The sequence below is a fragment of the Monodelphis domestica genome, chromosome 4 (genome assembly GCF_027887165.1).
Source record: "Monodelphis domestica isolate mMonDom1 chromosome 4, mMonDom1.pri, whole genome shotgun sequence".
NCBI lineage: Eukaryota > Metazoa > Chordata > Mammalia > Didelphimorphia > Didelphidae > Monodelphis > Monodelphis domestica.
Window position 1 is genome coordinate 317,674,738 of NC_077230.1, and position 14,544 is coordinate 317,689,281.

Here is a 14,544-nt window from a genome sequence, read left to right on the forward strand (position 1 = left end):
TTTCACCTTCTCCTCCTAATCTATTCTGGGAGCACTTGTATGTATATGCATGTGTGTACAAAAATGCACACATACTTTTATGCATGCATTTTTACACTCAATAATAGACTAAGTGAATAGACCACCTGTCCAACTGCATACTGTAATCTTGATCATATGTATTTTCTATCCATTTTGTTTTTCTAGTGTGGATTGTTAGGCTAATCTCTTTTCAAATAAATGTAAATTTCATTGAGAAGACTACATCATGTTCTAGGACTCTATACAATTACTACAATGTCATTTGCAAATAGAAACACTTGGAGGATGTCAACATGATAGAAAATTGTTCTTTTGCTTGAGATCTGAATAGTGTTTCCTCTAAGACATAGGTTAACACTTTAAGGTGAATATACCATGTCTTTGTTTTGTGCCTCATGGTGTCCCTTCTCACCAGATGATGTTAACAAAAACCAAAAACAAAGATAGATCCATGGTTATATCTATTGTAGAATATTACATGATTTTTGACAAGTGTGTGAAACCCATGCCTGGTGGAGGAGAATTCTTAAGGCAACATTTTATTTTTAAAGATAGGCTTTATATTTTCTCTTTTCCATTGTTTGGGCAGCTGGCCAACCCAAAGAGGTCTCACAAAGAAGATTGCCAGGAGATCTTTTATAACTTCACACAATTCTTTGAGTAATGTTAGAATGTGTCATTATGGATTGCCAACTGGGACATGTCCAATTTACTTCAATAATTTTAGACTTGATTTCATCTTTGGTGCCTCAACCATCATAAATGGCCTTCAAAAAGATAGAGGGAGAAAAAGAAACTTTTTTTTTTCATATGATGAATGTAATTATCTTTCTTTTTTATTTCTCTTCCCCTGATTTTAGATCTCAACCGTCACAATCTTTTTGTACCCATCTATCTGACAGATGAGAAAATTTCAGTTGAGAAAGATTAAGAGTTTTGCCCCAGGTCATACAGCTCATTAGGGATAGAACTGAGACTAGAACTCAGGTCATCACTCCCAAACCACAGAGCTCTTCTCCATTTTCATGAAATATGATTTTTCTTACTAGGGCCATTCTAAAGCTTCATTCTTTTGTAGCTGACTATTCTTTAGAAAGATGATTTTGTCACCTGCCACCATAGCTAGTAAGGTACATTCAACAAAGGGGAGGGAGTATTTACTCTTCTTCTGTTGACCATATCCTCTTCCTCTATACACAGTTCACATAAGCAGCATTCACAGAAGAGAAATGATCCATCTAGGTGACACAGAAGATAGAGCGCTAGATATGGAGTGAGGAAGGGTCAATTTCAAATCTGGCCCAAGAACTTTACTAGCTGTATGACTCTGGGCAATTCACTTAACCTCTATCAGCCTCAGTTTCCTCATCTGTAAAATAGAAATAATATTAATAGCACCTACCTCTCTAGGTGGTTATGAGAATTAAATGAAGTGATATTTGTTAACTACTTTGCAAGATTTAAAGCAACATATAAAAGCTAGCTACAATGATTATTCAGCACATTTTTCTTTTTCAACACCCATGGTAAGATTTTCTATATTTCAAAGGGTCAAAATTTCTCTGAATCTGAAGCCAAAGGGCATTTGAACTCTATTATATCCTAAAAGGTCAATCAAGGGCCCCAACTCAAGTGATTCTTTCTATTTCAGAGCAAGTGCAGAAATCCAAGATACCTTCATGACATATACTGTATATGATGACATTATCACAATCAAACTGATCCAAGAAGCCTGCAAACTTCTGGGTAAGTATGAAAAAAGAGTGCATGTGACTCAGAGCTATTCCCTAGAGTTTTCCTCACTGGGCAAAAATAGTTGCTCTGGGGTTAGGAGGTAGGGTGTGGGGATGGCAGCATATACAAGATAATCTGACTACTGGTATAGCCACACTAGGAGAAGGTATAGTCTGACCCAGAGGAAGACAAGCCTGTAGAAGGGGCACCATGATGATGATGAGACTTTTTGGGGTAGAGTAAGCCATACTTGGTCATACCATGTGGTGGTGTGGGATGAGGGAGGATCATGAGATCCAGGGAGGAATGACACCAACTTAGATGTTGATTTGCTGAGGCAAAGCCCCATATGTTTCATGTTAGTTATGGTGCTAGAACATTCCTTTCAATTCTAGTGAGATTGATTTAGGTTTAGTAGAACAGGACCATGACAAAGGCTAACATCACTACCATTTTTGTATCACTATGGTCTTGGAAATCTTTGAGTGGATCAAGGATTTAATTTATGTGGGCATTCTCTCTAATGATGCAGATCACACAGCCTATCCTGGCCAGGTCCTCATAGGCAGGTCTCAAGTATGGCCTCCCATTAGTTTGCAACTAAACATACTAGGGACTTTCCTCAAGAACTCTTGATATTATGAGGAGACTGGTGGAATACATAGGCTATTCATTGGCTCTTTCTCTTTACACCATATAATACTCATGAGTTATACATTTTTATGACATTCTTTATGCCTCTTCTTTTTTAAAATTTAGAAATCTTTATTTAATTAATTAATTTAGAATATTTTTCCAGGGTTACAAGATTCATGTTCTTTCCCTCCCCTCCCCCCAATGCCCTCCTGTAGGCATCGTGCAATTCTACTGGGTTTTACATGTGTCGTTGATCAAGACCTATTTCCACATTATTGATATTTGCACTAGGGTGATTGTTTAGAGTTTACATTCTCAATCATATCCCCACCAAACCATGTGATCAAGCAGTTGTTTTTTTTCTTCTGTATTTCTACTCCCACAGTTTTTCCTCTGAATGTGGATAGTGTTCTTTTTCGTAGATCCCTCCGAGTTGTTCAGGATCACTGCATTGCCACTAATAGAGAAGTCCATTACAATAAATTGTACCACAATGTATCTCTGTGTATAATGTTCTCCTGGTTCTGTTCCTTTCACTCTACATCAGTTCCTGGAGGTCCTTCCAGTTCACATGGAATCCCTCCAATTCATTATTCCTTTTAGCACAATAGTATTCCATCATCAATGGATACCACAATTTGTTCAGTCTTTCCACAATCAAAGGGTATCCTCTCATTTTCCAATTTTTTGCCACCACAAAGAGTGCTTATGCCTCCTCTTCTGAAAGATTCCTTGTTGTAAATATTGAGGTCTGATTCCATCTACCACACACATATTGTGTAGTCTTCAACTTTGATTTTCAGAGACTCACAGATATATAACATAAATGGAAGACTATTGAAGTTAAAAAAAAATTCCCTTTTAATTGTTCAAAATAAATTTTAGTTGTGCTTTTTTTTTACATCACAGCAGGGTGGTACAGTAGACAGAGTGCTAGACCTGGAGTCAGAAAAACCTGAGTTCAAATCTAGTCTCAGAAACTTACTAGCTGTGTAACCTTGACCTCTGTACCAAAGTACAAACAATAGTGAAGGAATTCTTCAACTGGGAGCAAGATAAAACACTTCAGTTCAACCAAGAAGAGAGAAATAACCTTACCAAGGAAAATCTTCTCTGAATAGTCTCTTTGCTTGCAAGCACTATCAGTCAAAGGACATGCTAAGAGGGCAGTTTCCACTATATGTCAGTGGCTCCAAGATTCACAATAGTCATTCAAAAGTTAACTCACACCTCTAAAAAAATACCTCTCTCCTTACTCCACCAAGTGTACCTTCCCCAGTTACCTGGCTTAGAGAACTCTTTGCCAATAAGAAATATAATTTCACTGTCCATACACAGCACCCAAAAATGGTGTTGTAGGGATATCTTTCTGGGAAGACTGCACAATCCTAATGGGTGAAAGTGTTAGGCTTAGTTGAGTGTCTTGCCAAGCTTTCTTTAAGCTTGTTTTTTCCATTTACTGCTTCTCTCTTCTTATAAGGTGAAACTACTCATTAATTTTCACTATACTTCCCCATTAGATTTTGTAAATGACTCTATGTTATCAACTGGTGGTTGCCATATCTTACCCTCTGGCAAAGAGATCAAGTCTTTGCTTGATGCGAAGGTTTCTGGGTTAGTTTGGTCTTCTTGTTGTGGCAATTGGTTTTCATCAATCATTCTTATGATATTATTGATATTTATTCATTGATGTTGATCATTTCCCTTTTCTAAATTGTCAATAACTTGTTTAAGTCAGACTGCTTCTTTAATTGTACACTGTATCTTTGTCACACCAGGAAGATGTCCTGTTCTATTCTTCCTGCTACGTGCATATGTGCACATGTACACACATACACGTACACATTCAGACACAGAGATTACTTTAGATTTCCCATCCAAGATTCAGGATATTTTGAGGGGGGCAGATAGGTAACACAGTGGAAAGAGTATCAGGCCCAGAGTTGGGAAGAACTGGGTTCAAATCTGACCTCAGAGACTTCCTAGCTATGATCCTGGGTAAGTTTTTTAAACCAAATTTTCTAATCCTTACCATTCTTCTGTCTTAGAATTGATACTAAAATAGAAAGAAAAAGTTATTTTTTTAAAAAAAGAAACATTTTGTAGATATAGTGTCACCCGATCTAAAATCACAGCTCATAAACTCTCACTAATGTCTTTGTTTTTATTAGTCCAGCAGAGAACATGATTATTTGAAAGCAAAGACATTTAAAGAATTTGTATAATAAGGAAAGAAGTACTAAAATACATCTCCCTTATACCTGGGGCATAATTTCCTAAAATTATATATCATCAGTGAGAAAAGCAGACATATAAAGGAATCTTGAACGGAGGGACATAGACCTAGGAAATATATGTGATCAGGGCATATGTGTGGAGGGGCACATACATAAGAAACACATGTAACCATGGTACAGATGTGGTGGGATCCATGTGATGGGTCATCCCTATAGAAAAGAAACTCACATTTCCATTGTTTCTAGGCTGTTAATGTCACTGATTCTGAAACTATGATTGTGCCCATAGGTGGGAGAAGGGGATCAGCTACTCAAAGAGACCTGGACCACTATTATGTACAAAAGTACTGATGAGAGAGGGCCATCTATCATTGTGTATGAATCTTGTACTTTCTAACACAGTAACTGATTGGGATCCTAATAGATAATAGATAATATATAAAAGCAGAGAGAGAGAGAGAGAGACAGACAGACAGACAGAGTGAGAGAGAGAGACAGAGAGAGAAACAGAGAGAGAAACAGAGAGAGAGAGAGAGAGAGAGAGAGAGAGAGAGAGAGAGCTGGAAGGTACTACCTAGTCCAATATCATTATTTTACAAATGAAGAAACTGAGGCCCAGAGATTTGTAAGTGGTGGAGCAAGAATATGTTGCAATGACTAGAAGGGAATCACAGCTCTGTACACAGTAGGCAATTTTTATTGCAGGGTTGGGTGGAGGAGAAAGAAAATGAAGTTACAGGAAAGTGGGTGAGGTAGCCCAGGGTGGAACTGAAACAGGAATAAGGAAAGGAGGAGAGCTTCATTCAATGGAGGTGGCCCCAATGAAAAGGACTCCTTTGGGAAGAGATCTATTCTCTAATTGGATTTGTAGACTCTAGAATGGCTTTAATCTATTGGGAGTTGGTGGATAGGAGGACAACTACTCTGAGACAACACCTTTCTTTAGGAGAAGAGAAATCATCTATCTCCTTGCCTCTTAGTACTATTGATAGATCATAGGGTAGCAGGACATCAACATTATATAACCAAGGTAAAAAATGACAAGTGGCAATTAGGTGGTACAGTTGATAGAGTAGAGGGCCTGGAGTAAGGAAGACTCATCTTCCCTGATTTCAAATTTAGCCTTATACTTAGCTTGTGACCCTGGGCAAGTCACTTAACCCCATCTGCCTCAGTTTTCTCTTCTGTGAAATCAGCTGGAGAAGGAAATGGCAAACTACCCTAGTATCTCTGCCAAGAAAATTTCAAATGGGGTCATGAAGATTAGATACAACCAAAAATGACTGAAAAACCACTGAAAAAAATTGCAAAGGCTGGTGGAGGATGGGGAAATCTAGATTCAATAAATATGATAAGAGGATACAGGACAGAGGTAACGACTAGAGATAAAATTCCTTCTTTATACTCTGATCTAAAATTGTTTCTATACAATTTCCTTGTTTCACATTTGTTGTTAAAATTCAGTCATTTTCAGTTTAACCCTATCTATTCAGCATGATTTGGAATAGTTTGCCATTTCCTTCTCCAGCTCATTTTACAGATGAGGAAATTGGGGCAAATGGACTCTAGTGACTTCCCCAGGGCCCCACAACTCTTAAGTACCTGAGGTCAGATTTGAACTCAGGAAGATGAGTCTTTCTGACTCCAGACTCAGCATTCTCTCCATTAGCTTCCCTATTCCACATTTATAACATCATTAAGGACATAATGAAAATTTCAAAAATTGGGAGCAGCTGGGTGGCTCAGGGGATTGAGAGTCTGGAGTTGAGAGGTCCTGGGTTCAAATCTGACCTTGGATACTTCCCAGCTGTGTGACCCTGGGCAAGTCACTTGATCCCCTTTGCCTAGCCCTTACCACTCTTCTTCTGCCTTGGAGCCAATACACAGTATTGACTCCAAGACAGAAGGTAAGGGTTTAAAAAAAAAAAGAAAGAAAATTAAAAAATTCACCAGCAACTCATCTTTTTATTCTGTTAATTATTTCTGTTGTGCAAGCTACAGATTCTGCTATTTGTTCTAATTTCTCTCGAGATTCTGATTTCTCCCTTGAACCATTCTGGAATATTCTGCAGTTGTTCTGTGTTCTATTTTGAGTTCTATATTTCATCAGGCAATGGTTCAATTTTCATTTTCTTGCAATAGTTATTTAGAGAGATTTGTAATCTCTTAGATGCCTTGATATTTGTCTTCCTTTCTACTTTTAGTTTCTTTTCTGTTTATCTCTTTGCATATAACCTAGGTTTTAAACTGAATTTTATTCTTCCTGAGATCTTTGGTGGTTTCAGTTTTTTCTCTTTTTGTTTTCATTTGTCACTAACTTTTTGACTCTTTTCCTTTGATGATGAAAGACTTATCTCCAGGGCTGGACCTCAAAACTTTCTCAATCTCCCTCTACATTAGGGATTTTTTTCACCAGTCTCAACCTATGCCCCAAGTAGCTTCCAAGATAAGCTTCAGTTGAATTGCAGTTTGGTTGTTTTTTAATTTAGGCTCAACACATTCCCATACACTGGATCCCTGACCCAATTCTTCCTTTTTTACTCCAAATTCTCTCTCTATTACATTGGTTTGGCTAAGTAAGTAGCTGCTACTTTTGGCAGGCTTAAGGTCAAGCAGAGCCTCTGTTGGTTTTGGGGTTTCCTAACATTTAGGCGGCCCAGGAAAGAAGGGAAACATCTCATGTTCACACGTCTCCTTCCTCCACACTTGGCTGGGCAGAGTTGCCACCCACTACTGATTGCAACAGGATGCTGGGGAAGACTGCAGCAGAAGGGAAATTCACAAGTGAGTTCCAAAGCACAAGCCTATGGGTTGATTTGTAGAACCTATCTAAATATGGATGCTGGTGGGAGAGATGTGCTAAGTGACTGTGTTAAGTTGATTTATAAGGCTTTTATTACCTTGTTGGATTTTTTGCTTTCTTATTCTGTGGATATTTTCTACCTCTGGTCCATTGTTTATTGTTGTTGCTATTATTTGAAAGTTACTAGGGGGAGATGCAGCTACATGGCTCATTAGATGGAGAGCCAGGACAGAAGACAGGAGGTACTGGGTTCAAATATGACCTCAGACACTTCCTGGCTGTGCAACCCTGGGCAACTCACTTAACCTCACTTGCCTATCTTTTACTGCTTTTCTGCCCTGGAAGCAACACTTAGTATCAATTCTAAGACAGAAAATAAGGTGGTTTTTTTATTTTAAAGTTTTTTAAAATTAAAAAAGAAAGTTACCAAGAACTGAAGAAAATGCCTACTCCATGATTTTTTGGCTTTATAACTTATTATAGCAATAACCTTTATAGCAATACTTGGAATGGCTACAATTGAGGTACCATAATGCCATCAAAAGGGCCCATAGAGGGGGCAGCTGGGTAGCTCAGTGGATTGAGAGCCAGGCCTAGAAACGGGAGGTCCTAGGTTCAAATCTGGCCTCAGACACTTCCCAGCTGTGTGACCCTGGACAAGTCACTTGACCCCCATTGCCTAGCCCTTACCACTCTTCTGCCTTGGAGCCAATACATAGTATTGACTCCAAGACGGAAGGTGAGGGTTGTTTTTTTTTTTTAAGGGGTCCATAGAGGGCAAAGAAAACAAGTAGATACACATGACCAATACTAGAGTCTAGGGTCCCCTGTAGAAAAGTAGGAAGCCTTAGAGGTATGCTTCTGGAAAACATGAATATTTGAATTTTTGTAGGGGTTTCAGTTTTCTTGATTAGGGAAGGTTCTAAGAAGGAGGGAGGAGAGAGAACACTTTTTGTCAATACCTGCAATGATAGTTTGACTTCTTTCCTTTGGGAAGCTAACAGATTCCTTGAGTTGTCTTTTAGGTTTTTCTCTTGGTTCATTTACAGGTTATTTATCTATTCATTAAACAAGCATTTATTAGGCACCTACTATGTGCAGCACACTATGCTAGGTACTGGGGATAAAAAGACAAAAAAGGAAAGTCTCTGACCTCAAGATACTTCTATAGAGGTAAAACAAAATAGAGGTAAACAGATCAGTAAATGCAAAATATACATAAAGTAGCTACCCAATAATTTTGGAGCTATGGCACTATCAACTGAGAGGATTTGGAAAGGTTTTGTGTAGGAGGTAGCACTTGAAATGAGCCTTGAAGCCAGCCCCAGGAAGGATAGTCATTAATCAGGCATGAGTTCCTGCTAACACATTTGGTCAGCCAGCTATATTGAGTCTCACAGAGACAGGTGGCTTTCCCAGAAGGCAGTAGTCACCCTTGATGCTTGGGAAAGCCTCTGAACATATTTCAGTTTCATTTGAATTTTTTTAATTCACTGATCTTTTTGTTGTTTTGTTAAAGCAATAAATAGCTTTAACTCAATATTTCTGGATCTAGCAGGTTTCTTTCTGGTCTATTCTATCAGCTACTTCCCTGTATTTCGCCCTGCTATGGTTTCCTAGACTTACATGGTTGAAGAAAATCATCAGAAAATCTGTATAGGAGAGATTCCAAAAGACTCCTTGAAACTTAGAGGGATGAGAATGAAGTAATTGAATATTTCAAAATCAAAGCATGCTCCATTAATGGTCTGCCACCATTGTCAACACCAGCTTTAGTTCAACCTGTTGCCACCATCAGTGTGCTAATTAAAGGGTTCTTGTCTGGCTGTCTCAGGCACTCCGAATGGAGTGGAGCTCGGCAGAGCTGCGCAGTGCCATCTTAAATGAAGGCTGACAGAAGGAAGGAGACTTCCGACTGGGAGAAATCCAAGGGACAGAATGGCCATGGAAAATCATTTCCATCCAGAAATGTGTTCACCCCTGTTCACTTGGCACCAGAACTCTGACAGTTCAAAAGAAGCAAATTGTGGCTGAGTTTGGAGTCATGGCTCAGAGAATGAAGCATGTCCGTACTTTAGCTCCTGGGAATTATGGGACACTCCAAGAACAGTAAATTTCATGAATTAAAAAAAGTTTTTAAACTCTCAGCTTCTATCTTATAATTCATACTGTGTATTGGTTCCAGGGCAGAAGAGCAGTAAGGGTTAGGCAATGGACATCAAATGACTTGCCTGTGTCACACAGTTAGGAACTGTCTGAGACCAGATTTGAACTCAAGATCTCCCCTCTTTGAGCCTTCTCTATCCACTTAGCCACCTAGATGCCCCTCTCTCATCTTTTAAGCAAATGAAAAGCCACCTTTTGGAGTGACAATGGCACTCAATAAATAAGCCATTTGCTATCTCTATAGAGTTCTTGAACTGGGGGTTCACTAATTCAGCAGACCCTACTTTATATAGATATTTCAATGGTTCTGTGAATTTGGATGGGAAAAAATTGTCATTTATTTTTATTAACTTCTAACTGAAATTTAGCATTTCCTTTATTATTTAAAAAAAAAACCCAACACACTATATTGGGAACCAGTCTGCAAAGAGTTCTATGACACAACAGTTAAAAATTCATGCTACAGGGTGGCTAGGTGGTTCAGTGGATAGAGAGCTAGGCTTGGAGACAAGAGTTGCTAGGTTCAAATCTGGCCTTCCTAGCTGTGTGACCCTGGACAAGTCACTTAATCCCCATTGCCTAGTCTTTATTGCTCTTCTGCCTTGGGAAAAAAAAAAAACAGGAGTGATGATTCTTAGGTAAGTGTGTTCTTGAGTGGTAGAGAAGAGCCGAAGATTTTCAGGAGAAATGTTAGTGGGGAAAGGTAGATAGGACTAGGAGGATTCTACTGATTTCTCCACCTCTTTTTTTTTTGCATCCCTTTCAGAGCTCCTGCCACAAGTGCTTGGGGGTGGTTTATTGAAAAAAAGGAGGATTGTTTGAGGATCAGAATTCTAAGAAATAGATACAAATAGTGCAGAGGGGACATTCCTTCCCATGGAGCATGTGTAGATGTTCCCTGCCTGCTTCTGACATGCTCAAATGCTGCGTCATACATGTGGTTGCTTGGAAGCAAGGCCAGTGACTGCTCTGGGTGTGGAGGTGGGGAGTGGAGGAGAAATGCTTCTCCCTATCCCTAATATGATCGGGCTTTTTAACTCCAGGATGGATCGCATTCCCACTACATAAAAGTATACACCAATCTTAGGCAGGTGATATACTAATTCCTTAAGAGTAGCTGAGAAAGCTCATCTAGGTATTGCCCAAAGAAAGGAAGACGCTTCCTTCTTTTCAAATTGCTGCCATTTGTTTTTATATCATGCTCATTTCTGTCTATGTCTTTTCTCTCCCCTGCCTTCAAGGCTTCTCTAGTGGCAAAGATTATAAAGGAAAAGGAAGGGCAGCAAACTCAGCAAACAGATTAGTTGTATTATTGGGAATAATGGATGTGCCTTGGGGCCATGAGTCAAGAGATGTGCTTGTGGACATCACGTGTGTCCAAGGCACATATGTGGAGGGACAAACAAGAGTTGGCACTGAAGAAGAGGGTATTTTTTCTTATCTAGAATAAAAGTTTATATCTAGAAATGAGTGATTTATTTCAAGGATAAAAATTGTTACATGTGAAATAGGGATTTGGGAAATAATCACACTGACATGGGTAGAAAAGAAGAGGATTTTAATAGAGCTTGGAGAATACAGACCAGGGTTCAACCTAGTGGTGACATCTTTGAGACCATTTTTATTAGGGAGGATTATTGAAGCAGGAGACTTTAGGGAGGTAGATCATTCAACTGGAGAAGATTTGGCTTCTATTCCCAGCTCTCTACAAAGGGATTCTCTTGCTGTTTCACTGTTTTGTCTTTCTAGTATTGATTTCTACAAAACTCAAGAATTCTTGATTTACACTAATCTTAAAGTGGCTAAGATTAATTAAAATTTCATCCAGGAAGTATAGAAAAGTGGAAAGACTGCTAGAGTCAAAACCTATCAAGTTCTGGGTTCAAATCCTACCTTTGACACTTAAATAGCCCATGTGACCATGGGTATGTCCTATCATTTCTTTGGGATTCCATTTCCTTATCTACAAAAGAGGAATAACAGACTGAGTACAAGGCTTGGAATCAGGAAGGTGTAGGCTCTGATCCTTCTTTTGACTCATTTACTGTGGCAAGTTTCTTAACCTCTATGTGCCTCTGATACTTCTTAGGATTAATTACCAAGTCCTAGACGGGTTATGGTCGCATTCTGTTGATCTCACAGGGTTGCTGTGAATGGTGAATGTATCTTTTATGGGATATCATTTTTCCCCAATGGTTTGAGCCCCACAAAGAAAAATGATACATACCAAACAGGCCTGGTTTCTGGGGTTTTCTAACCCATTTACAATGCAGTTAACTATAAAGAATATTCAGATCAACTGAGCAAGCTGTCCTCTAAGGGTCATTATTATTACAATTAAGTTGTATTGTCTTCTCTGCTGATACAAATCATCTCTGGGACCTAAATCTACTACTTTTAAGCAACTGTTGAGGTTTTTCAAGGCCACTGCAACAGGATGCTCTCTGATTAGCATAGTTCAAGACAGGACCAGATGGCACTTTGAACATTCATAAGTAATTATTCTGTATATGAATAAGTGCCTACTTAGCACATAAGTGGGTTATTAGTGAACTGAAGTGGTAAAATACACACAACACACACGCACACGCACGCACACACACCCAGCAATTTGCCACAACTATGGCAACCAATACTCTAACTGCTAAGAACTGGATAGTCAAACGCCTTTGAGCAATAAGCCTGTATGAGAAATGACAACTGCCGGGTTGCAATCAGTCGTCTAGTTAATTCTCCCTTTAGTACACTGGAGAAATGATAGCATGAACGTATCCAAAAAGAAAATAGTACTGGACTGGCTATATGGATTCAGTTTTCATGGGAATTTGTGTTTGTGGGCAATTAAAGTATATTTGATGGATAGGAAATGTACTCTCCAAAGTGTGAGTGTCCAGTAAGACAATTAAAGGAGGATAATCCTATTTATCAACAACAAACCCTAAAATAAATAGGAGAAGAGAGGGGCCAAGGAAATCTTTGTGAGGCAAATGACCTCTTTATGTTCTTTAAATTTCTGTCTCAATTTGAGCTATGATGGATTACCTTAGCAAGAGGTTTGGTGGATCATTCCTGTAACCCCTGCTTCCAGGGAAACTGAGGCTGATAGATCTCTTGAGGTCTAGACTTTTTAATTTTATTAGGATTATGACCTATCGAGTGAGTCCAGTGCCAATGTGGTAAGTCTCTGGGACCAGAGGAGGAACCAACCAGACTGCCTAAGGAGGGGCAAACTGGCACCAGGTCAGCAAGTCAAAATTGTTGTGGAGATCAGTGGTGGGATTGATCCTGTGCCCTTCCAGACCAAGTAAAGTAGGAAGATCCAGTCTCAATGACAACAAAACCAAAGCCAAGATAACAGTGGCAAATTCCTAAGTACTGTACACATGGGTGAATAGAATTAGGAAAGAGAGGAAGGACTTGATGGTGTCATTTATGACACTGATACTTTGTGTGTAAGCAATGTGACACCAGCCCAAAGTGGACCATAAACTGCCTCCTTAAGCCTAAAGAAAGGTTTTGTATAAATCTGAAGTAGGTCACTGTTAATCATCCAATGGGGGGAACATAATCTCTCAGTTTCCCAGCAGGTGGAGCTCTCCTCAAGCCACTAGCCCAGAGGTCTTATGGGACGAGATAGCCTCTAAAACATCATACTTCATTGTTCTGAGCACTAGTGCAGAGTAATTTAAATCCACATTAGTCAGGTTTTGAATTTCTCTAGAGGATGATGTGCTATCTTGTTCAATATATTCTTTAAAAGCAGGGAATCAATGGCTCCTCCCTACCTTATCTCTCTGGCATTTTCTTTCACTGTTGAATAATCTACTTCCCAATCACATACTCATAGTAAAGAGATAACCTACACAAAGTAGTCATATAAAGCACCTTGAGTTCAGGGGCTGTTCTATTTTTGTTTTTAAATACCTAGAACCTAGCAGGTGGCCACCACTTATTAGATACTTGTTGGATGACTCAACCTAATAAAAAGGTGCACTACATGGCACAGTGGATAGAGAGTCAGACCTGGAATCAGGAAGTCATGAGTTCAAATCTGATGTCAAACAACTTACTAGCTTTGGGACTCTGGGCAAGTTACTTTACTCTGTTTGCCTCAGTTTCCTCATCTATAAAATGACCTGGAGAAGGAAATGTCAAATAGCTCCAGTATCTTTGCCAAGAAAACCCCGAAGAAGGCCACAGAGGAAACTGAAAATGACTAAACAGCAATAAACAAAAATGAAAAGAAAATATTGAGCTCTTCCCTATGGAACCCTCAACTCTTTCCTGAAATTCTTGCCAATAACTTTCCTTGTTTTTTGTGTATAGCTGGGAGATTTCTGAACTGTACTCATATAGAGATTGTAGATAAGAAATAAGGAAGAAAGGAGTGTGTTTTGGGGACCTAATCCCAGCCAATGAAGGGAAGACAAAGAAAACTAAGGAATGGTGCTTAGTCTACCCTGACCTGGATCACTAATACATTAGACTTTGCAAATAGATGATTGATCATTTCCAGCTCCTTGGATCTCTTAAAACTCTGGTTGTTCTCCCAGGATACTATCACTTCCATAGGACTGGTCTAGGCTCATTGGTCTTAGTCATCATAGATACAACTTCTGACTATTAAAGTCTATGCTGTCTGACAACCTCCAGTCCCAAAGTCTTAGCCAAGTTTTAGTGATCCTTTGATCTCTGTCACTCACATGACAAACCAAGAATCCAGTTTTCAAAATTAATTGTTGCTTGCCCATAGAACAGGCAGAAAGCCTCAGACATAGCTTTATGTTCCTTATACCCCACAGGGAAGACAGGGAGTTCCTCTCAAGAGCAAAGGAAAAAGATATAGGGAACCTGTTGCCTATGTGGTCATCCATTGGGTTTTTCTCACTTCCAGTGTCTCATAATTTTGTTTCTGTCTTTGGGAATTTCCATGTGCCCTTCAGTTTC

At 39.1% G+C, this 14,544-nt stretch overlaps 1 protein-coding gene across 1 annotated transcript in view; it reads left to right on the forward strand.

Annotated features, from left to right (window-relative positions):
- The first annotated feature begins 1,635 nt into the window (after positions 1-1,635).
- Positions 1,636-14,544, forward strand: part of LOC100028289 (guanylate cyclase soluble subunit beta-2-like) — a 75,148-nt gene continuing 62,239 nt past the window's right edge. Inside the window, exon 1 of the mRNA XM_007495402.2 lies at positions 1,636-1,767. Coding sequence (XP_007495464.2) covers positions 1,701-1,767 — 67 coding nt within the window. The 5' untranslated portion in view covers positions 1,636-1,700. The remainder of the gene's footprint in view (positions 1,768-14,544) is intronic.